General features: G+C 38.0%; 1 protein-coding gene across 5 annotated transcripts in view; it reads right to left on the bottom strand.

Annotated features, from left to right (window-relative positions):
- PIK3C2A (phosphatidylinositol-4-phosphate 3-kinase catalytic subunit type 2 alpha) overlaps positions 1 to 25,753 on the bottom strand; it is a 49,591-nt gene that overhangs the window by 23,249 nt on the left and 589 nt on the right. For 2 of the 5 annotated variants that reach the window (XM_040557944.1, XM_040557947.1), the window contains exons 2-9: positions 13,284 to 14,458; positions 8,095 to 8,201; positions 6,684 to 6,841; positions 4,900 to 5,020; positions 4,128 to 4,239; positions 3,477 to 3,556; positions 3,308 to 3,371; positions 762 to 905 (exon numbers count right to left, since the gene is read on the bottom strand). In XM_040557944.1, the coding sequence (XP_040413878.1) occupies positions 762 to 905; positions 3,308 to 3,371; positions 3,477 to 3,556; positions 4,128 to 4,239; positions 4,900 to 5,020; positions 6,684 to 6,841; positions 8,095 to 8,201; positions 13,284 to 14,393 (1,896 nt within the window). In that variant the 5' untranslated portion in view covers positions 14,394 to 14,458. Of the gene's footprint in view, positions 1 to 761; positions 906 to 3,307; positions 3,372 to 3,476; positions 3,557 to 4,127; positions 4,240 to 4,899; positions 5,021 to 6,683; positions 6,842 to 8,094; positions 8,202 to 13,283; positions 14,459 to 14,683; positions 14,831 to 17,227; positions 18,309 to 25,753 lie in introns of those variants that run through there. The other 3 variants (XM_040557945.1, XM_040557946.1, XM_040557948.1) reach the window with 3 other exon arrangements.

Genomic DNA, 25,753 nt, shown 5'->3' with positions numbered 1-25,753 from the left:
TCGTCTGCAAGAATTTTAGTGCTGGTGACAGTTATATTTATTCAGACTGTGCATTTTGCAAAAACTTCAGCTCAGTATTCCAAATATATCAGTACATTGACGAAGCCAAAAAAAGCAAATAGAACAGCACAGGAATCACCACTCTCTCTAATACAACAGCAAGACAACAGAAATGGCATTACAAGGCTATTTAGCTTTTTTATTTGCATACTTTTTGCTTTAATGACTTTCTGACAAAGTGATGCGAGACCAATTCTGCTCAAATTAGCTGCTCATGGTAAGCCAGTTTTATCAAATTCTGCACTACTGGATAAATTTTATTTTTGTCCATATGTTCAGGAATCCAGGAACATGGACTGCTAGAGTTTTTAAAACGTTGTTACTATTCACATAAATACTGCACAAAAAATACAACCTGTGAATTCCTCATCTAAGTGTAACTGCATTGATTTCAGAGAGCATGAGCTAGCTGTCAGTTTCCCTGGTCAGATTTAACAGCATCTGCTGTGACTTTAAAACTAGGTTAAAGTTGCCGTTTGGAACAAGAAAGGATTCCAAGACCAAAGTGATTAATGCATTAATAGCAAATTGTTAAAATAAACTGATGTTACCAAATAAAAAAATAACCAACAACAACAACAAAAAAAACATAACCCTGACTGTACTGTTGTCAATATTTGTAGCTACTGAAGATTATGAAATAATATTCATTGCTGTTAGAAAGCATACCTCAGAACACAACTTATAGTGTTAAAGTTTACCTCGGTGTTTTTAGTCCTTGGAAGATTAACAGCCCTCCTTAGCTTCTTTACAGATTCCGTTATTGCAGGAGTCTCTACACCATCCAATGTAGAACAGATTTTTCTGACAGTCTTAATTAATTGATCTACTGCTTTATGCTGGTTCTAATAAGGAATGTATGAAAGAACAGATTGATCTGATCACAATTGTTCAACCCAGTGTTTCTTTAAACTTTTTTTTTTTAATGAATTGCCAAGACAATTTTATTACGAGACCCACATCTCAATTACATAAAACTATGATGTAACAATGTGATTAAACAAAAAGCCTCAGTACTGAGAATTTTCTTGTAGCTCAGTTAGCAATGCCATATATCCAGGACTGGTACAAATTCTAATATGGTGTCCCCAGAAACATGCGGTTTCCAATCATTTTTCCATTAAGTTCTAAGCAGGTAAGTGTTGTCTAATGAGATACTAAGCCCTAATTCCCACATGATGTTTAAAAAAAGCGTAGTTAAAAAATATTCAATTAGTGTGAGGAAGGAATCACGCTAAAGCAGCAGCTTTTCAATTTCAGCCCTCTTAAACATGTAGATTCAAGATACGCTTATACTACAGCATAACTTCCATAATGGAACATTTATCTTTTTGACTTCACTTTAACATAATGTTTGAAAAATGTTTGTTACAACTGTTGCCTTGCATATTACAAAGCTTAAATATTTCTTACAGATGAAGCAATGGCAAACTGCCATCTTGGAGAAGGAAAGGAAGGGAGATTGTACACTTATCTGGAATCTCCTCCTTCCTCCTCCTCTTCAGAGAGAAGAAAATATACCTAATTTAAATCCAAAGAATCTTAGATTTTCTTTTAATACAAGCAAAGTCTTCAAAATAACATCTCTTTACTTTTAAAAGGCTTAAGGTATAGGGACCTTTCACAATCACTTTTGAGCAGTTAGAGTAGGAGGAATTAGTATAATCTTCTCTTCTTAAGATGTAAACTGTTTCCCTATACCCCCCCACACACCCTCTCTCCTCCAACATTTCTGCAAATGGATAGCAAAGCAGCCATTTGAATTAAAAAAAAACAAATGGGATTGGCAGTTACCTGGCAACAATTAACTTCGTCCTGGTTTGAAAATAACCATAAAAGTTGGAAGACACTGTAAATATTTAAGCCTACTTTGAAAACTAACACTTTGAAGATAACAGCTGTTTGGCATATGAAAAGCAAAGTCTCCACTGTTATCTTCCTCACAGGCTCTCAAATTAATAAAAATACAGTAGCTCACTTTTAAGATGTCCATAGATGTGAAATCAAAGGCTAAATACAAGTGATTTGCAGATGACTTCACTTTTACCCTGCTTCACTTTGACTAGCAAGCTTCGGCTACTGAATACATGCATAAATTCACTTCAGAAAGCATTAAAATTAAATGCAGTAACTGCTGATATTTGGACCTAGTCATTACCTACAAGATCCATCTCCCACCTTCAGAAATACTCTATGGTTAGAGTAGAACCTAAGTGTGAATTGTGATGTTTTGCATTCCTCATCTCAGCCTGTGAAATTGCAGTTAAACAACCAAGCTGAGGCAGCTGCAAGAGCAAAGCAACAAAAACACCACCATCTCAAGGAGCACTAATATCTCATTATTCTAAAACAAAACTGTGTTCAAAACTGCCCCTGAAAGTGTGGTGAATCACCAAAGGCATTAGAAAATCTTATGACTGAACGGTATTAAGGGGATATGTAAATAGCAGACAAAAGCTTGTTGAAACCTGCACTCCTGGAAAGGCAATAAAACAGACTTCATCACAATGTTTTTCATTTCCACCAAGGCACTCATTTTAAGACTCTTCCTTATAGAAACTGTTTAAGAAACAGTTCTTAAAGAAGCTATCTAAGGTTTCAGTCTCCAAGTTAAATTACTCTCAGGAGTTAAACTAAGACAGTCCTTCCAGAAGTGAGCAAAGTAGGTTATCATCTTCAGCTACCTTTTGCATTCGGGAAATTACTCCAAATTATTTCACATCAACTTGTTTTAGGTTATTTGTGATACAGTGAAATAGCCACTGATTTTGACATTGTATTTTAAATGAACTCAATAGCACAGAATAAGATAGTTTTACATGAAGCATAACCAACTTTGCTGTTCCAAAAATGCTTCACTTCTAACTCCCATTGTGCACAAGTATTACTGCTAACTTGTGTAAATTTTTATGTTACCAATATACCCTTCATGAATAATAACTGACAGTCAAGATTCAGACCTTTTCCCCTAAATTAATCTCTTCCAGCATTTTTGAGGAAAAGGTTTTGCATTCCAGGACTTGGAAGACGCATTGATAGTTGTGATGATTAGGTAATGATTACTTTGCAAGAAAAGCTAGAAAGAAAACTGAAAAGCAATGCAAAAATCCATGATTCCAAATTTCATCTGACAGCTTGTTCAGGTCTTTAGTTTCCCCAACACAAGAAAGTCTATTTCCTCCAACTATCTTATCTGTAAATGTTCTCATGCTACTTTTGGTTCAGCAATAATTTACAACGAACTTACCTCATTTTTAAGAGCTATTTCAATTTGCTTATGATAGACTTCAAGAAGCTCTTCAATAGAACACCTGCAAGAAATAGTAATTGTTGAACGCCACTGCAGGAGTGTAACATAACCTCAAGACAGAAATTCAGCAGTGCACTTGGTAATGAAAAAAACCACACAATATTACCTTATAATAGGTTCTCTGAAAGGCTTTTCTACCTTGTAGAGGTGTTTGGTTAGGTGTATGGGTGTTCTGTCATCTTCTTCCTGCAGTAAGATATTAGATATTCAGTCCAGTTCCCAACTTCCTGTTATTTCTAATACTGTTTTAGAAATCTCATTACTAATACCTGCAGAAGGGGAAGGACGCAAAGTGGTCTCTCAAAGACAAAAAGAAATAACTAACTGGTAGCCTAAGAAAGGTGTACACATTGACACGGAGGGAAAGTGGATAAACAGCGACGGAGTGCCTAACTCCACAAGTATCAAGTACTCTTTGTTCCCTCTTTGATGGTCAGATACCTACCTAACTGAACTCAAAAACTGTTCTCAACTTGGATTTAACGCTGAAGTTTGCCACTTCTCTTTCAGGCCTCAAGCTTAGTCCACATGCTCACGCACATTTTCCAGTTACGATACTTGGTCTCAATAACAGACATTATCGATATTCAGGATATTTTACATACTCTTAGTACAGGAGAATACGATTTCCAACACCGTGCAGATTTACTTATTTGTTAATTAAACAAGAAAGTTACACCTCAGACCCATCAACTCTGACACAAACTCCCATACTCTTGAAGGTTTATATTGCTGCTGCATTTTAGGAGGTACTTACTGTTCGTGCCAGACCTCTGCATATTACGCTGTGAGTCACGAGCTGCAGTTTAATTTCTGTATCCCACTTCCGACAGTTCTGAATATATTCATGGCTTCCTACACAGTGCTTACTGTTAAACAAATGAAAGCAATAGTTATTTACACCAAAAATATTCAGTGTTTTTCAGGGATCTGACGTGGAATATTTAAGGCCACCTGTTGGGCTCACAACAAGAAAATGGTAAATCAATCTTCACATCAAACTTCTTGATACAGTTTTTCACTTCTGTGGAAGTTCTAGTATACTGATAGCTACATTTTTGCTAAAGGTCTTAACTACTACAGTTAACACCAAAAGCAAATATTCTAATCCAGAAAACCAATGGGGATTTGCAAGCCATTAGTTTTGAAAGAATTCAGATTATTTCAGATTAGAAATTGTCAGCAGATTTTTTTTCCCTGACTGTTGGGATTTAAAGAGCAGCTGAAAACTATAACATTCATCTATAGAAAAGATCTAGAAATCTGCATCTGAAAAAAAAAAAAAAACAAAAAACTGATGTCAACACAACAGATGGCAGATTAGAATAGACTTCTAAGGAAGCTGTTAAGAACCTAATTTGCTGTATCCCACAGCAACTCTAAGGACTTCTGATCTTTGTGCAAAACATGTATCTTCTACATTTTGAAGAGTTCTGCTCTCACAGATTTAATCATTAAAAATATACTTGCAAATTACTGTGTCTTGAAAAAGTACGAAGTTAAACATTAATGAAAAAGAGTTTGCTTACTTCTGTAAAACTTCTTCTTGGCCACAGACTTTCAGGATATAGCTGCCAATGTCCACTTCACTCAAGTCATCATGCACCCAGCAAAGTGCCTGCATTATTATAAGCTCAACAGGGGAGCTCACTGTTCAAAGAAATTACATCTACAAGTTAAATATAGGTGTATTGCAAATGAATTTAAGCATAGTTCACTAACAAGTTGTAGTTGTTCTTTATTTAAATTTATTTTTATACTCATAGAAGACTTATGCTTTTATAATCTCCTGAATTTCATCGTCTGAAATCTTCATGTTTTACTGCAAACAAATGTATATTCTAAAGCCTGCCAGAAATGAATCAATCCTATTTAAATTATGATACAGTGTAGTCACTTGACTAAAAGTACAAAACCAGCTAATTTGCAACATGCTTTGCAGGAGTTTTTACATGAGAAAAGTGTGTTATTTTATTAATAAGATGGCCTTATTCAGCAAGTACTTCACACAATTAAGTAAAGCCAAAGCTTAGGAAAGTTTAAAAATCATGATCTTAAAAGTTGAAGACAGAACTTTCCTATTTGTTCTGCTTTTGAGGAAATGAACGTCAGCTGTAGCAGAGGCAAGTCCTACTGACAGTTTTCTTTTCCCTTCTCACCTGTCTAAGGCAGTTTCCACATTGTACAGACCAGATCTCAGGAAGCATCACCAAGCTTTTGCAAACGACAACTCTTAACTACCAATGCTTTTATACCAGGTGTCAGATGCTGTTTTGGAAGTAGTCTTTCCTTTCCACCCAGCAAACACAGAGCAAAAGAAATAATCTCAACCCCCACATTTATTCCCTTACAGCCACCGACTGTCACTCAGGAAAAAAAAGCCGTATGTTTTAACACAGAAGGTTTAAGTACAAAATGCTCCATACACCTCCCTACCTATTTTCTGATCATCTTTAAATCATCTGCCAACAATATTAAATGCTTTGATATTCCCTAAAAACACGATATAAAGGCATTTTATTTTTTCAGCAGGACCCTCAGCGTTTTTTTGTTGTTTAGTAGTAGCAGTTATTTTACCACCAAGAGCTACCCGAAGTTGATGGCATCCAGAGTTACAGCCTTAATACAGACAGGCCGTGCAGTGTTGACTGCACGGAGAATATGATTTTTTGTACAAGGCAAACTCAAAAATTCCGTTCCAAGATAATATGCTTGGTTACCCATGAACTTGACCAGCTAGTTGCAGCACAACAAACTAGTATTACTTTAGTATTTATGTTCATAAGTACATATTGAACTTGCATGATAGCTAGCATAATTTCAGTATTTATTCTCAATTCCCAACGGCAATTTGTATGAATTTTCAGATAACCTGAAATAGCTTTATTTCAGCACTCTAGCATACATTTGAATAAAAACTTGATGAAAGTTAAGAGCTTGTTTCCTCTCTGCCCACCCCCCCAAATTACCATTAAGTAGGTAATTTGGTTTGTTAGGTCAAACACTAGAAAAGCTGGTTTTAATATTCCTAGTTTTGGATAGAACTGCACTCCTGTTTAGCTGTTTTACTTTTTTTTTTTTTTAAATCTACTTCGTTTTGTCAGCTTCTAAATATCTTCTGATGAATGGAGGCAGTGACCCACATTTAGGTTCTTTCTTCAATTACCTTTTTCACATTCCCCACAAACAATCCACGCACCTGAGACCCAGGGATTATAAAAACTGAAAGCCACAGGCCTAGACTGGGCATGCAGTCTCAGCCCACCATTCTAAGCCTTACAAGCAAGTTCCAGTTCAAAAAGTAGAAACGTACCATCGCATGTAAAAGTTACTGGTTGCTGGAATCCTTGGATTTCTATAGAAACCTTGATACTGGCACTCTCCCCACTTATATTTCTTTGCAGCATGATTGGACTCAGCACATATCCTGGATTTGTTTGCTGATTAGCATATGGAAACTTGGTCCTCAGCCTGTAAATAGAAAAAGTTTATGAAGCATCGCAATGGTAAGTTTATGACTAAAGCAAAAGAACATTGTAATAACCACAAGCCAAAGCAGTAAAGAATGCCTATTGCTCTTACCTAAACTGTATACACAAAAACATTTATTTTTTCTACTCTCAACAGAACACTGCCCACAATAATTATATGTCAGTAGTTAGAGGGGAAAAAATAGTTTTTAATTAGGCAGGTTTTTCATATAGCTTAAAATACTTAATAGGTCAACGCTTACAGGCCATACCCAGATTCTGTAGAAGCTTAGCTCTAAAACAGTTTTGAAAAAGCTAATCCACAACATTTGCCTAGAATTGAGTTTTTTTTTTAAAAAAAAAAACAGGGTAATTTCTTTCATGTACAAAAGACCACAAAAACTCTTTACATGTTAAATTTGTGGAAGTCTAGACACTACTCAGAAATTCAGATTAAGCCATGGAATTTGACAAAGAGGCTTAAATTAGGGGAAAGGCTGTTCTTTAGGACACAAACAACATAAAACATGTTCACCTAGTAATGAATAGACAGTACTGTGATAACTGCTTTTTATCTTCCTTGGTATCTTATTTAAAAAATTCCACTACCTCATCAAAGCAGGAACAAGTTTAGGGTTTGTATTTGTTTTTGTCAGATTTTTCTTAAAGAGCTCCACTTGTGGAAGAAAAAAACCAAACCAACCAACCAAACAACAAAAAAAAGGGTATTTAAGATTTAGAAAGCCATTTGAGTAATAGGATTTGCTGAGGTATATCAGTAAAGAAAAAGACCAAGTTCTTTCCAAATAACTTATATTGAAAAACAGTAATATAGAAGAAGGATATAAAGATATATGCAGATACAAAAAAATATTTTGAGAGTAAAAATAGAAAGTATTACAAACACAAGGAAAAAAATGAGGAAAATCTACAACTGTAGAAGGTCATAGGACCAAAAGAATAAAAAGGAGACAAAACCACTCAGAAAACTTCATACTACTGAACACCTTAAGAATTTTGTTGCATTTTTGAAAACCATGCTAAAAACAGGAAAAACTGGAACAAGCAAAGGGAAAAAAAAAAAAAAACACATACCAAAAACCTGCCTCATCAAGCAAAAATAACCCCAAAACCTAGGACTGGCCCTCTCAAACTGAAAACTTCTGATTGAATTTAATTTTTCCAATACGAAAGTAATAATGATTTATTTAACTTCTTTTTCCGAAAGTTAATTTAATTTCATCAATTTCTTACTTCATAACTGTTTGAGAAAAAGCTGACAGTTCTTGATTCTGTCCTTCAATTTCTTGGAGAAGTGCATTTTCTGTCAGCAAGCCAGTGGTCCCATTGTCTTTCTGCAACTCAAAGAAAATACAGTATTTAAAATAACTGCAAACATATTCCTAGAGCCTACAGAGTCACATGTAGCAGACAGAATTTCAGATATCTGGGGTTTATTATTAGTTTTGTCTATTTACATAGTGAGAAAAACATGCGTCATTACCAAGTTGAAAAGTAAAGATTCACTGAACCAAAGAGTTCCTTAAAGAAAAACTGATTTATTTGACAGTATCAATACTTGTTAAGAATAAGTTGCAAGCAAAATAGCTCCTGAGCTCTCAGCAGTGAGCAATTACAACAGGCATTTGGCCACACTTCGCTGAACATGATGAGGAAGGCAAACGTTTTTCCTCCACTTCTGCCATTCAGCCTTCAGTAAGCAGTCCCACAAAGAACTGTTACACACCAGTTCTGACTACTACCGCCTTCTCCTACTAAGCAGGAAAAGATAAATTGTACCCTGGAAGGAAGCAGCATGCAGAACGCAAACTGACAGCTCATCTGGTGGTATCAAATTAGTGCTGTTTTAATCCCTTATGCCCCGTGAACCACCAGCTGCTCCCAAAAGTGTAAACTACAAAGTATCTAGAAGGGAATTAACTAGTTGAAATAGTGAATAACTACTTAACCAGTACATGGGTTATTTATTTTGAGCTGACAAAATGAGCTTAGCATCTCATTTCATTAGACCGTACCAGGTACCAGACAGAGTCAAGCCAGAAAGAGAAAAGGGCTCACACCTGGACCACCCGTAGCTACTTTTTATTTTAGCACTGGGTTTTGCTCAACAAATTAATGTTTACGTACTATAGCATTCACTTAAACAGGATAATATACACAACCAATATGTATCAGCTGAATTGCATTTCAATCTAGTTATTCCAGCTGAAATGTTGGGTTTATGAGCACCGATCAGTTCAAAAGCATAAATTCTACGTGAGTGGGCATTAGCCAGACTGTGGCAAGCGATAAGAGCTGGAAAGCTACAAAGCCTGGAAAGAGATTCAGGAGCAGGCCTTAAGTTTAGAAAGCTTCATCCTAACATCGCAGATGAGTTCTAGCACACAAAAATAACTTCTGGTCAACTGCTGACAAACCTGTGCTATTGTTTCCAGCACATGTATCCTTTATGCAATTACACAATAACAACAAAAAGCCCCACAAGGAAACAGGAAGCTAACACGCCAAGCGAAAGGTAAACACCCTTGATAAAGAGTCAAGGAACTGCTGGGCAGAACTCAGCACAAAGCTCCCCAGCTTCAAATCCAGAAGCTCGCTATACAAGCGGTAAATTTTCTGTTACATACGTTAAATTTTCTGTGAGAAGTGATACTACAAGTAAGCACTTGACAACCCACAGCAGAGTACAAAAGCACCACAAAAGGAGATTCCTTAAAAAAAGAAATTCAAACATAATGAGCAAAGAAAAAAAAAAGGTTCATTTGGTTATCCATAGTTCACCTCAGGGGCACATCTGGATGAGGAGAAAGATCTAAAGTTATCACACATATGCTTTGTTGGGAATTACCTCCTACTTTATCTTTAAGAGCATTAAATACCCACTTGCTTCTTTAGTTAAATTTCAATACTCGATTTTGATCATTTTCTTGGAAAATAATTTCAGGAGGACAAGCTTTGATAAACTACGAAATTTGTTAAAACCCACTGAAGTCATTAGGTGGGTGACTAGGTTCTTGGGCTACCAGTAGGATGTGAATTTCTTTACCTTCCAGATGAGCAAATTTAAGAGGTGCAAAAGCTATCAGTCAACCAGGAAATAACTTGTAAGGTAGGACTTTAGGCCAAACTAAACAAGAGGCCTCTTATCAGCACAGCCTGCAAAAATAGAAGTGCTCTGCAAATACAGTTTCTCTTAACATTCAAAAAAAATCCCACCATTCAGTAAACTACCAAAAGTCAAATTAACTTAGAACCCACAAGTATATAATGCTTAAAGACCCTGTGGTTAGGAATGGTAGAGAAGACAACATCTAGACTAGGACAAAATGCCCCTGCTTTCAGAAAGGAGACAGACGAACACTGAAGTATTTAAAGGGCAAATACCAAATACATACATACTTTATCAAATACGAAGCAAAACTCAAATCCTTCTATTGGTTCAAGATATTAAGTACATGATGGAATCAAAATATATGACTAGAAATTTTGACTAGTAGATTTGATTAAAGGAGCAGTGAAACTATAAGGTGATACAAGAAAAAAGTGATTCGGGGCTAGTTAGGATACAAGACTTCAGAAAATACTTCGAAGAAAACACATATCTGGAGGAAATGGGTTAAAATACAAGAGAATTGCAAAAAATAGGGGCTATCTAGAGAGCTCAGCTTCATACTATACCAGATGGAAAGTTACTTAAACTAGAAAAAGTGAGGATGCACAGGACAAGCGAAAGCAACAGGTTACGTGGAAAGGATATCAATTTGAGGGGCTTGTCATTAAACAAGAGACAGAAACAGCCCTGCTGGTAATTTACAGCTTTTATCGCCAGCTAACATTATAATACAGACTAGAACTGGAATATTATACCACAATGTTGGCTTAACAAGATTCAGATACATTAGCTGACCACAGGATCAACATATGCTCATGTGATGCCGTCATGAATAAAGCAAACACAATAAATATATGAAGCAGGACACCTCTCCCAGTGATGAGAGTTTATTAATGCCACTGTACAAGGCATTAAGGTATATGTGGTCTCATACACAGAATTAAAATTCCCATAAACCATCTTCAGAAAGAAAAAGAAAAAAAAAAAAAACAGGAAAGAAGCTACCACACATGAGATTGCAATGAAAGCTGTCAGAAATCTCTTATAAGACATCGAGGGGCAAGGGTTGACACCAAAATGGATCTTCATCTCAAGTTGCTGCTGTTCCATCCTGTTAAGAAGAAAAATTGCTAGGAACTAGTTATAAATGTATTTCTGATGAAAATCAGATGACTAAAAAACAGTGAGGGTTTGGAACAGCCTTTAAATCAGAAGTAGCGGGAGGAAAATAAAACACATGAAGGCAGAGTTTGAGAATTTGATTAGCTGGATAATGTTTGTAAACAGCATGGGATTGGACCCGATAAACAGGAAAGACCCTTTTAAATCCTGCATTCTTGAAAGAATTTATGGAAAATGGAATTGGTAGAAAAAACATTTCATTCAGCAACAATCACTCCGATATTACTTCCTACAGACAGCGCCTCAGAAGCACCGTTCCGGTCAGAAGTTACATGACAACCACCTGAACATCCCTGGAAGACGGACAAACCCACCACTGGACAACAGGACAAACTGAAGAAGCAAACTGCTGCAGAGCCCAAGCCTTCCTGCCTCTCCAAACAAACACTAGGCCTAACTCAGCTCAGACGTACCAGCTTAACACTGGGGGGGGGCAAAAAAAAAACAAACAAACAAACTTAGACCTGAGATCTTCACACACATCATTTTAAAAATGTGATCGTAGGGAAAGAAAAAAAAAAGGTAAAGGTTTAGTTTTTTCTTTGTTTTTTTTTTTGTCTTTCTCCACTGGCTTTCTATTAGACTTTTGCCAGAATACTGACAACTAGCCCAGAAAAACAGGAAATACTCCAAGTCAGCAGCCAGCAATTTCACCTCAATGGAAATTCAGACATGAAGCTTCAGCCCAGTGGATATTCCTTTTCCTGGGGGGAAGAAATGGCCCAGTTTGGGGTGGTGGGTGGGAAATAAAGGAGCAATTTGGAAAATGACCTTGACTGGCAACAGTTGGTTTTACAGCTTGTCCCCAGTCTGCTAAAAACACTTAGAAAGACAATACATAAGATTCAAAACAGCTGCAATCCTAAATCTCCAAGGCAAACAAACCTTTTACCCCCACCCCCTACTTTCAGCCAGTTTCTACAAATGGGATTTTTCCTGCCACCACCACCCTTGCCAGGGTGTAGACTTTTCCACTGAAGACTTCTCCTTCAGTCTCTGTACTCTCTCTACCAAAAAAAATAATAAAAATACGCACAAGCATTCATACTCACTTTCTAGTGAGGTGAATAATATTTTGTAAAGTTACATCCTATTTTATGATGGAATTATTGCAAAAACAGGAATTTAAAAATGTAGAAAAATGAAGTAATCTGCAGTCACTTACTGGACTCTTACTGGAATAGGGTAGGACGTACTTTTGAGAGCACAATGAAGCAGAAGAGACAGCCTACAAAGTTAGGATCGCTAGAGCATTTATCACTGCTGTATAGTTTAAATAGAAACTGCACGAGCTCATCATCCAAAAAGAGTGCTATAACCAAAGGTTGCGTTGACATTTTTATCTTGAAATTTTAATGAAAATGACCGCGATTCTAGAGCAGAGATGACCTTTTTGCCCTGCTTAAGGCAAACAACCTCACACCAAGAAGGCCTTCCCTCTTCCAGCGCAGAACTACAGGGTTTCTGACCCAACAGCCCCCATCAGGCATCCCACCTTCAACAACAGCACATCCAAAAGGTTTGGTTACCATGTCTCCAGCATTCCTGCACAAAAGGAAAGATTTATGCCTACAAAAGAAAATTACACTGGTCCTGCAAAAGATTGCAAGTCATAATGGGAGAGCAGAAAACTGTTTTAAAACAAAGGCAGTATAGTCAAAGCTAACAACAACAACAAAAAGCAAACAAACAAAAAAACCACACAGCTTCAAATATAAGGTGGAAAGCCTGCTATTCAAACTCTGAGATAAAGCCTGCTCAAGATGAAAGCTCTCAACATCTAGCTCACCGTCTTTATTTTGTAGCCTTGTCTGATTAACTCATGAATTTAAGAATTTATGTAATTTAAATACTTCATTGCTCTACAGCCTATTTCTTTTCTGTAGTGTGTTGAATACCAGCAGTTTCCCTGGTAAATTTGGAAAGATTACATACAATCCCAGTTACTTTTGGATTTAGTTTAGTAGGAATGTTCAATTTTCTGAATATCCATATGCGTATGTCAGTAACATCACATTATTAGGACACACAAGCCCAGTAATACTTAACAACAGAACTTAAAGTGTCTTTAAGTACTGTGATTAATCTTTACCATTATACCACTACCTAAAAATACTGATTTACTCACCTGTGATGTTTGGCCCTGTAACTTTGCAAGCTGAGTCGTTCGCATGTTTAAGGACTGGCTCCTTGTAACTGTTGCTCCAGCAGATTTCCCATTAATTTTTCTTTCCAGATGACAAGTTACTAACAACTTTTCTTCCAACAGCACAGCGTCCCATGGATCTTCAGCTGTCATACTTGAAGCCATCTCTCCATCACCCTCTGCCTTATATAAAGTCTCCACACTATCCACTTTTGGTTTACTTAGGGGATCCAAATCTAACCAGTCAAATTTACTAATGTCCCTGCAGCTTTCCGAGGCTGGGAGGTCAGAAACTGCAGACTTTATAGCAGTCATCTCTAAGTCAGTGCTTGACTTCCCATTTTTCAGAAACTCTGAGGTGCTTGCAATTTTGTCAAATACTTTTGCCATTTCTGGTGTAAGTACTGGAGGATATATAGGTAGGCTTCCTTGTGGATGGAAAGGTGTAGTAGCTGCCAATGGATATGAAATGTATTGCGACTGCCTTGGAAGACCAAGATAAAGAGGTTCTCTAGAGTGATAGGAGGACATACTTGGATGGAATCCGTTCTGAAATACACCAGTCTGTTTTGTATAAGAAGCTGAGGGGTAAATAGGAGGTAAAGTGCATGTCACAGGTGCTGGTATCCCAGGTGTCCACTGTCCCCTCTGACCAGCAGGCCCAAGATAAAATTGTGAAGACAGCGATGGGCTCAAAATAGGAGTTACTGGTAACGTAGGGGCTTTACTAGATTCAAAACTGTCATCCAGCAGCAGTTTCTCCAGCTCAGCATGAGTGAGCTTCTCTATGTCAATGGTACTTAGTTTATCTTCCATTCTCTTGGCATCAGACTCTGGAAACACCATGAGATCGTGGTCCTGTTTGTTGTGTGTCTGTGCTTTTTGCCTGGTGCTGCTTACAGAATGAAAAGATTGTTTGTTACCAGCTATACCTCTTTCTTTCTGCATCTTAGCTAATGCCTCAGCTTCCATCTGCAACGCCTCCTCTTTGTCCACATCTTTTGACCTTGCTGTTGCCAAAGAAGGTGACGAGCGCTGTTTAAATCCATTGCTACTGGATACCTGGGCCATACCGCGAGAGCAGATGTCCATTGAAAGAAGCAACACTTCTCTTGTACTGCTTGGCTACCCTTGGCTTCAGAATAGATTCAGCAGCTCTGAAAAGGAAATGAAACATTAGAAAACCATGTAAGAAATCATATGCAGAGAACTACTAAGCCATACACCACCAAATTACAAGGTTGCACGTGTAATTCAGAAACCTAGAGCAGAAAATCTTGAAAGAGAACAGATTTTTTGATCCAAGTTAAGAGAAGCCACACAATTAAGTTCACAGCCTTAGCATTCTGAAAAATCCATCTGTTTTTCTTACTAGTTCTTACCAGTAGGTAGAGAATTACTTAGTTTCTTTCTGCACCACTAAACCTCAGACATGGAAAAGGTGTATTCAGGTACCTAACGGACTTCAGCTTTGAAGCAATTCTGTACACTTAACCAGCTTCAATCCCTGAAAAATAGAAATTGTTCTGAAAAACATACGGATACTAGTACTGACAAAGCACACAATCTGGAGGACTTCCAGTTTACTTCAGTATATCGCAACAACAACAGAATTGGCAAACTGGTCACTGTACCATGATTACAATGCTCATGGTTACAATGCTCAATGACCTTACTTCATTTGGAAAATTAAGTTGTACTTTACCCCCTTAACCAGTAAATAGCACTTATGAAATGTTATTCCTTGGACAAGCACGATAAATTATTTAAGTGCAGCTGCTCATTAAGTAATTCCTTTAATGGCCCCTTAAAGGAAGCGTCATTCACTTATGTAAGGGAAGAAATTCTGGACGGTTGCTTTTGCTTAAGGCCACCTCCAAGAAAATGACATCTAACATCCCTCCAATTCCAATGTTGTGCTTGGTACCATTATACTACTTCCCATATTCACCACAATATTTATGCCTCTGTATTAAAATAATCTTACAACAGATCATCACAAGAAGTGTGTTAGTTTTCCATATTATTTCTGCTGGATTCTACAGCTTTTACACACAGCCGGCTTAGCGTTGACTCCAAGAGATAAGCTGTCTTCCAGCAACAGCTAGTATGCATATCAAGTAGCAAGATAAAAATCATGAATAATGAGTTTCTGCTAGGAGGCTTACATAAACAGCAATCCTCATTAAAACACAGTTTCGCTGAACTAGATGTGCCCTCTCAATGTAAATCATCATGGCTTTAAGTCGTGCAACAAGCAAATCGAACAAAATAAAAGACAAAAAAATGATTTGCAGAAAATACAGATGAAAACTGTCTTTGTATTCCCTTGCTATTCATACCCATCAGAAGTTATTTCTCCTTGAATCAGACCAGAGATACGTGCTTCAACCACACTGTACTTCTGTCGACCCGCCACATGGACAGCAAGATTCTTAGCAGATTTCTAACAGATTCTTTAAATTCTTTAAGACTCTGGCCAAGCTTTTGTTTCATCTACTTCACTGCAGTGGCTTATACTATGAAGGACTCTTTACAAAAGGTTCTATACATTTCAGCTAAGCCTGATTCAGGTCAAACCCCTCAAAAACCAAGATTATACCAGAACTGATGTTACAGGTACCACAAGACTGCAAGAAAAAATGTGGTTTTTTTTTTTGTTGTTTTTTGTTTTCCTTCTCCACTCTCCCAGAGACATTCCCCCATTTTATTTTTAAAACAAGCCTGCTCCAGTGAAGGGTTAAGTCAGCCGATTTTTGTAACAACTTTCTAACCACCCTTTAGAGATAAACTGTACCAACTGTAAAAAGATGATGAAAACAAAAAAGACATTTGTATTTGTAATGCCTACAACATGCTCGTAGGTCAAGAACTGTGATGTCCCCTAGAAATGAGGAATATTTTGGTGCTAAGCACTGAAAGGCATAGCTCAAACAGAACAAATGCCACTGGCAGCTCAAGAATACAACATTTTCCTGACCTTAATTGTACAAAGCCCCATAGCACTATCATGCAACTTAGCTGTTTACCATTTCTTTAATTAAGAGCTACCAAAATGCTTTCCCATCAACCTATCCCTTAGCTGTAAGCTAAGGGAGGAAAGGTTTATTCTATCTTTAAAATGAAACCCCTTCTAGTTAGTTTAAAAAAAAAAAAAGCATGCAAGTTATCTAAAGAATTATTAAATTTAGCTTAGATGATTTATGGATTTATGACGGAGGATGTAACTTCCCTATTAAAACCTAGGACTTTACATTCTTAACAGCTCTCTTTAGAACGGTTAAGACCAATGTGTACAATGTATCTCAAAATCAGCACAATGCTAAACAAACATTCTGTGCTTATGAAGTTCCTGCTTTCTTTGGTATATTTCAGACAGATGCTGATCACTGAAACAGTGACAGACCAACAAAGTTAAAAACTGAAAGCTACACAATTGAATTCCTGGGGAATAAAGTCTTGAAGAGCCTATTCGTATGCATCCACTCCACGAAATAATGATTTTCAACACGGACAAAAATCTACCGCAGAGGCAGGCACCAGCTCTATTCCCTTACAGGACATTAGGCTGCACAGTCTGACATTCGTCAAAGCCACAACTACTGCCATTAGAAAGAAGTGCTGCCCCATCTACTGCCCACCTGCACAGCGGAGTGTTGAACCCCACAGGGGAACTGATGAGGAAAACTGTTGGGCTGGGTTTCTCCATGGTTAGGACGAGGCCCTGATCGGGTTTACAGCGGAGCTGCAGCCTTCTGCAACATTCGGTCATTTACTATCCTCCTGTTGGCAGGACAGTCTCCCTAAATCTGCTCTTAAAAGGTATACGGAATACTTCGTAAATGGTTAAAATCGCTCTGTTAAATTTCCAGATGCAAGACCACCCTGCACTTCCCAATTCGTGAAGTTTTCTCAATTATTCCTACCTGGCTTTTCCAAGAAGCAGGAGCATGAAGCGCAGTTTTTGCAGCCTTGCTGTTGCCCAAGGATTCTAAACAGCAGCAGGATCTTTCTCCCGAATTTTATTCAAACAAACTGAAAGATGATCACACTTGCTAGGACTACTGAAAACTATTTGGGCAACAACTTGGCAGAATATTATCAGTGCATTCTGGTGCTGCCTGATAATTGTAGCAGCAAGAGCAAGTCGTTTTTCTGAAGGAGAAAAAACACCACGATTATATGGCCTTCAAAGCAACTATATATAAACCAAGTAACAGTAGCTTTGGCTCCTTAAGAAGTAGGAAACCTTATTTTTCTGCTGAACTCAACAGCTTTGATCTCCCTTCTCGCCAAGCCGTCTCCCACTCACAACAAGGCAGTGTTTCAGCGAGTCATGCCTGCAGACAAACACGCATTCCTTGGCGCTCGGAAACATGGTGCACAGCTACTGCAGCACACTCGCCCGTACATCCAGAGAATCCCACTCTCTCAATAACTGCTCATTTCTTTTACAATTTCACTCGACAGTGCTGCGTTTTTCTCGGTTTGATTGCACGCTTGCACTGGCAGAAATCTGGAGTGCTGACCTGAAGATTAGGACTATCACTTGTTATCTGGAAATCTGAATTGGGTTTTTATTTTTGCAAGGCAGACTCTGCCACCACGTACACCCTCAAGTTTGATCACTTTATTTAAGTCCTGTCCTCAGGACAATTCTAAAATCAAATCAGTGTGTAAATCTCTGTCAAACTTGATAAGCAGACTGCAGCTTTCAAACAGTTCAAAATTAAAAACATCTGATAACACCGCAAGAGTTTTAGCAAAACCTTATCCTGCACACCAGTTTTAAGCAGTAAATTCATCACATGATAAAAGATCAGAAGAAAAGCTCCCCAGACTTGAGGATCATTAAAATAAAGGCAAGCCTACTTTTAATGTTAATGACACTGCGTCGGTTAACATTTTCACATAAAAAGATGAGCTTCGCTTTGAACTTTTGAATTTGCAGCCATGTAAATTCAAAGGCAGACCGCTAGCAAAATTTAAACTTCTCCAACACTTAAAAAGAGAAGGGCACATTTCACTTGCACCATCAGCCGGAACTCCCCAAACACTCCGAAGAATGTTTCGGTTCAAATCCCAGAGGTGGGAAAGAGAGATCCCTGAGCCACTCCGGGCCACACCGTGAGAAGTCATGAGAGTCTGCAACAACTGGAAGGCATCGAAAGACCTGAAAGTAATCCTTAGAGTCAAGATTGTTCTCATCTCAACTACTGCACACTCTATTTTAAGCAACAGTTAAAAAAAAGAGGTTCTCAGCAAAAAGAGGTTCTCACCTTCGAAGGCACAATTCTCTTTCAAAATCCTTAAAGAACTGGTCAAACGCATCCCAAAACAAAACCAAAAACCTAGGAACACCTGGAGGGATTACAGTGGAGATTTGAAAGCAATAAAACAATCCCCTCCATGACTTACTTTTCCCAAAATTTGCAGCAAAACAGACGTACCCATACTTTGTGTAACATCACCATGCTTGCCTGGCCCTAGTGGTAACTGACCAATACTGCCTGCTTCAACATTTCTCTAAAAGGAAGTCTAAAAACCTCAACACCTGAGTTACCTACAGTCTTGACTGAAGGTAATCCCTGTCTTGTAGTGAGGCAGAGTACCTGTAAGCAGTATTTTCTGGAAGTGTTCCACCAGATGCAGGAAGGTAGAAATCCACAGGCCTTTCTCTGGCTCGAGTCAGGCTGAGTTTCCCTAAAAGCAACAATTCCTCGGTCGCAATTTTGAATACACTTGTTTAGAGTGCAATGTTCGTTTGTTCAGCCATGTACCTGTTGACTGCCATGCAAATTTATTTAACAGAATAATGCTTATCAAGTATACAGCAGCAAAACTGTATAAACAAGAGCCAAGAAGCAGCAGACATCTGACAATTTCCTTCACATCAAAGCCTCTAAACGGGATGAAAATTAATTTCAAAACAGATTCTCACTTACAGAGGCTTACATAAAAACAGAATATATTTACCTACGGACCACTCCAGCACATATACAAAAATGAACCAGGAAGCAATTCTTTCTAATGAGGAATTTAAAGATTTTTGGTAAGAAACGTCAGGAGAATGATGCACAGGATGTCACATCTCTACCAGGAGAGAGACTCAAAAAATCTAAATTAGTTTCCTACCTTAATAAGCAAGGAACATTTTATTAGAGACAAATCCCACCACCTCAGGCAGAGGTAATCTCACCATATCTGCTCGTGACCATGCTAATATTCTCCTCTACTTCAGCTGAGTTGCACAACAATTTTCTCCTCAAAAATAAAAAAGCAAACGAAAGCCAATCAAGTTGGGTTTGTTTGTTTGTTTGTTTTTTAGCTATCTTTGTAATTTGTTCTAGTGCTAAACAAGCACAGAGTTCATACTACTTGCAATTCATCCTTAAGAGACACTTTATAGCTATAACAAATCAGTTCAAAAACTCTCTGGAGTTCCAGCACTAAATACAGAAGTAATGATAACATGTCAGACCATTTCCTAAATTCCTTATAAAGTAAAGCCTTCACATATTGTAGGCAGAGCTTCCTCAAAACAAGCACAATTTTCACAATACTTCCGTGTTAAAAAAAAAAAAAAAAAGATGTAAGGCATTTGCCTAATACTGAATAATAGCTAACTTAAAAATTAACTTATCTTGCCTGCATACCAGAGACAGTAGCAGTTTTGTGGGATAGCCGGGGAAACTTCTGCAAAATAAGACAGCAGTAATATACTATGGAAAGTACTAGTCGGCTGGAAAGGAATTCATAGCCAGACATTTGCCACAGCAGGAAAACTCCTTAGCAAGAAAAAACACAGGAACTTGGACATTCAAAAGCCTCCCTGCCAGGTGCATTCACAGATTGCTACTAATAGAGAAAACTGCACCGATACCTCATCAAGTAAGTCAGCTGAAAGTTACTTACAGGCTTGCCAACATAGTATGTGCATTTGGGAGGGGGGGCAGAAAGAGACTGGGAAGGAACTAGGACAAAACATTAACAGAGAAGAGATTCTGACAGTGTCATCACCACGCATGAAGTGAAAATAGAAGATACAGAAAAAGCAGAGAAATCATCCCAGCAATGCTTGAGAAAGCAAAGGCTTTATTTTAATTCAAATACACGCAACAACTAACATACCAGATACTTTAATTCTTGAATATGCATTAAGCTGGGGTACAACTATTTATCCCTGCCATGCACCTAATAAAATAATTATTTCCAGATACATTATAAGTTAGGAAACAAACAGATTCTTCAGCTGCGTGACGGACTGTGCATTGAGCACAACTTTGGTATTACTTGGTTTATCACTCCTGTCCTGAGATAATACTCTTTCTTTTTACATCATCACTCTCCACAAAGTACGGGAACTGTTTACTTGTTAGAAAGGTCAAATAACCTAAGCAATTAGGATATAATCAGACTGATCTTCTTTCAAAATAAATAAGTATATATATAATATATATATATTAACAGCAGCTGCTTAAAGTCAAAAAAATACTTCCAACATCAATCCACTCATTAATCTTTTGTTTCAGTTTGGAAGAACTTAATGGACTGCAGATACACCTGTTAAGAAACGTAAATAAATTGTGACAAACGAATTGTAAAGAATTTACTGACAGACATGCAAGTTCTACAACAATCCTATCCGACAAGAAGTCCTTTTTTTCTTTTAAAATACTGTTAGATTTAGATTGCAAGTTGTTCAATAAGGTGTACAGAAGCAGCAAAAGGTTAGTGTTTCAGCTACCGTTCTATCTCGCTACCTTTCCATTAACGCTCAACAGCTTCTTTAACACACTCGTAGCAAAATTAGAAGATACCTCCTCATGGATGAGATTAACTGTTAACTGAAAGGTCAAATCCATTTCAGTTCAGATCGTATCTATAAAATTTTCGAAGCCAATTTCACTAGTTTAAATAAAGGTGCGATTCTTAATTGGGCACAAACTCTGACCCAGCACTTCCCTATTTCACTTCCACTATTTCACTCTAAACACCTCACCAGCTGTACTGAGACCAACAACTGCACCTCTTAACTGAGATTTTAACAATTCATTTACATCCAGGAAGTACAATTTCATCACAAAGCTTCTGATTTTGAGAGCTGGATAAGAATAGGGTGTTTCTAATACTAGAACCAGAAGCTTCCAGGAATACTTCAAGGTCTTTCGATATTGGCAACAAGTCTCTCGAAAACCCCAGCCTCAGCTGCTTCAGTGTTTATAGGAACACTTACGAACTCCACTACTTCAAACTATTTTCATCCATGCCACTGTGGAAAAGACTCTAGATAATGCATACTTTCTAAATGTAGAATCTTGATGTTGGATCAACTTCCCCAGACAGCATTCCAAGGAAGCGTCCAGCACGGTGTTCTAGCCAAATTTCAGCATAGGCAGCTGTAGCTACCTGCACGTGTTTTCTGCTGCCACAAAGTTTTTCTTCCCCTTCTCAAAGCAGTGGCTCGCACCATCAGCCACTGCAACCCACTCCACCAGTGGATGTGGGTACATGCGGATTGGGTACAGCATGTCTGCCAGCTTCCTGTAAACGTTTGTGCTGTTACACTCCTCCCTTCAAATTCTGTACCCAATAGCCATTTCAGTTGTCAAAGAGATACAGGTCTTAAAGAGAATTAAATTCTTGTGTGTAAGTTGCATAAAAACATGCAACCCGACACAGCCAACAGTGGGTGCCGCAGCTGAAGAAAACAGTAGCGTGAGCTCATAATACTGGACATGGAAGATTTATCACCAGAAGAATCTTTATAAATACTCAAATCATGTCAAGATGCCCTTAAAGCACAAATCAACAAGAAACATGACATTGGTTTCACTGGCTGTAGAAGCGCCTTCTACATCTCTGTATTTCGCCCTGTTTTGTTCCCAGCTCTTTAACAGCCTACCTGCAATTCTGCTCCTGCCGCACAGTATTTTCTGAACGCAGATACCAGAAAAAGCAATAATGAAACCGATGGCATCCCAGGCTATTTCACTCCAATGCACTTGGCCAAGATTTTTTCCATCCCTCACAGCCAAGCCTATTACCGGCATTGTTTGACAAAGGCTAAGAATTTTGGTTCTGTTGCAATGTTTCTCCTCGCAGAATAATGCTTTCATATCCACTCCCTCTGCTTATTTCAGAAGTTTGCTTTTAAAAACTTTTTACTAACTCTTCTGCTTTTCAACCAGCTCTAAAATTGCACTTTTCTCTAGTTCACCCATATTTTTCACACGCTTTTCCCATTAATCTCTCTTTCCAACGCACACTTGAAAACCCACACATAATGCAAAATATTCCACACAGAATCAACATTAGCTGCTGGTTTAAGGTATGGCTTCCTTTTAAGCAATGCCAGTGCCCCAAATACTTGGATTCCCCATCTGAATAATTCGCCCAGTAATCCACTATTTGCAAAGTAATTTTACTTTAAAGCATCACTTTCAAAGAATCATAGAACAATTAAGATTGCAGAGGGCCTCAGATGATCCCTAGCTCAACCTCCTGCTCAAAAAAGGGTCAGTTATGAGAAGAGTGCTCAGGCTCTACCCAGACAGCAACATCACAAAGTTTAAGTTATTCATAAAGCACAGGCCTGCTCACAGTAGGGCATGACGAACCATCCCGAGCATCTACCTGTAGAAGTACTTCCACTAACCCCTCATAGCAGTGGTTTGAAGAAGCTAAATATCCTCTTCAATCAAAAATATACAAAGTCTCTAGGGGTGGGAAGGACAGGGTAAAAGAGGAAAGAAATATTCGTGCCATCCAATTACTTGAAAAAAGATGCCCAAACACCATATAGCCACGTAAGGCTCTACAGCACAGTTTAAAAAAAAAAAAAAGTTTAATTAATATGCCTGAAGTAAGCCCTCCAAATATCCTCCTAATTTCACAAAACATCCAAAAACGCACCAAAATGCAAGAAGTTCATGATGCAAAGTTCAGTATCTATTATTTAGGGAGAAAAACCTCCCCTGCAAAGTTCCTATTCTATTATTCTGTTCCCTGGCTCTGCATCAGTGCACAGGATATTCCTTTAACGTATCAAAAACATTAATAGAATATGTAGAGAAAACCATGCCATCGCAGCTCTGTCCTAGACTTACCTCTGCATCACTGTATTAGTACCAACCTGCTGGTCTAACAAATGCAATTCTGCTGCAGTAGCCAAATTATTTCTACCACTTGCTCCAGCAGACAAGTTTCCCCTCAGGCTGGAAACTTGCAGTTTCAGTTATAACCAGCAGATGCTTCTCAGTCACCAACCTGGTATGCATGAAAGTATTAAACAGTTGTTAATTACTGACAAAACAAATGCACTGTTTACATGGACCTCTTAGCTTTACATATTAAAATGCTTATGAGATTATTCGAAGCAATGAGCTTTTAAAAAAATAAACAAAATCCACTACACTGCACTAGTAGAAAAGTAACAGGATGGCTATATTGGGTCAGACCAGAGGTTCATCTTGTCCTTAACTTGTCTCTGGGTGGTTTCAGAAGGGCATAGGTGAAAAAAAGTTAAACCAGGACAAGCAAGCAATGACATTTCCTCAAAATCCTCTTTCAGTCTCCACTAATATGCTGCTCAAGGTATTCCTCAGTTAACTTGTCTAATATTTAACAACCGTGATGTGTTCTTCCTCCAGGAATTTGTCCAACTGCACATCGGGCTTGGAACACCTACCTTGTAACTCAACACTGTCATCAACCCTGAGCTCTTCCACCGTGACTACAGCCTAGGCAGGAGAACAGATCAGTTATCACCGACCTGTTCTTGACGCGTCTTCGACAACTCCTAACATCACCAGCAACACTGAGACCTACCAGCTGCAACCTCTGCGCAGACTAAATTATTTCATCCAGGTTATCCTGCACTAACCAACCTCTAGATTGGAACAAGCGACAGTCTCAACACAAACACCACGTGAGTGTCCCGTTTAAAATTTTTTTAAACGGACCAACAAAAGGGATGTTAGAATTTTAATGCCAAGCACCTGAAAACTAGGAGGTACACAAAATGTGCAGGCATCTCTCTCTACTTCAATTTCTCAATGAAAGCATTCCCGAGTGACCACCACTTGGAACAAACTGAATTTACTCTAAACAACTGCAGACTGCATTTCTACTGAAAAATAGAGACCAAAGGAGCACTTCTCCTAACTTTTTTTTTTTAACGTGAGCTTTGAGGAAAACATTTTATTCTAAATCACTTATAGAATAAATGAGGTTCACCATTACTGGCGTGCTTAGAAACATTTCCTCCTTCACTTACTTGCCCAGTCTGGAAACAGCTTCTGCATTCTTCTGCAGAAACTGACACCACAGCAGCCTCTCCATGCACAAAGGGCTGGATGAATGCTCTCTGAGATGACTGATGTTATTGACCATTGCCGATAAAAACTGAACTCTGGTTCTGGTAAGTAATTACACGTCACATCCACATCACAGGAACATATTTACAGTTACACTGCTGTGAAGCAAGCAATTTACGTTTGTACCGCTCTCATTCATTTTTAAATTTGTTGCATTACTCTAAAAATAAACAAATAAATCCATCCCACAGTTATTTCTACACTAACTGCAGACACTAAGAGGCAATCGTTCTAAAATAAGAGCTTTATCTGAACATCATTAACGCTGATGTACAAAGCACGTAGTAAGTTATGAACTCTACTCATGTTATCCTTACAGTGTCCTACCAATCAACGTTAATTTATTTTTCTTTCTTAAAGCTTCCATAGGATGCCCTTCACATTGATCAAGATTTTTAAAATACACAGTATGCAACCCTGCTCTGATCAAAGTCAAATTCCCCATGGGATTAGTTTTTCTAGCTAGTCTTATACTAGTCTGGTTTGGTCCAACACCAAAACCTAACACAACAAAACAAACCAACAGCAAAAAAACATCATCTCAGCATTTTCATGTTTGTAAGCAAGGTTTTAATTCAAGTTTCTCCAGCTACACAGCAGGGACAAATTAATAATAGCAGCATAGGGTAACAAATATCAGCAGTTTCAATTTTACTCAGTCTGAGAAGTAAGAAACTGAAGAACACCCTCAGAAAGGAATTATTTACTTAAAATTTTGTAAGGCATCATTTTCCATTTCAAGCATTCCCTTTTCTTTGTTGCTGTACAGAGCTACTCAAGAGAGACCAGCATCTAAGTCACCAATGTATACTCGTATACGCTGCTTATTTGTCCTGAGGAGCTTGTACATTTGCCTCGCTGGTGACGAGAGCAATACTCCATAAAGAAAGAGGAACCTCAAGTTTCCAAAGCAGGATTACTATGACTGTAATCAAGCAGGACAAGTTTACTTTAATAAACAATCAGGAAAAAAGAAAGTTTTAAAGTCTTTTTGAGACCATCGACGTATATTTTTTTTAAATCAACATCCACCTTCACGTAAAAGGTTATCAAGTAGAGCACAACATTACAGAG

This window comes from Cygnus olor, chromosome 5 (assembly GCF_009769625.2).
Source record: "Cygnus olor isolate bCygOlo1 chromosome 5, bCygOlo1.pri.v2, whole genome shotgun sequence".
Classification (NCBI taxonomy): Eukaryota; Metazoa; Chordata; class Aves; order Anseriformes; family Anatidae; genus Cygnus; species Cygnus olor.
This window is presented reverse-complemented; position numbering and strand designations above follow the sequence as displayed.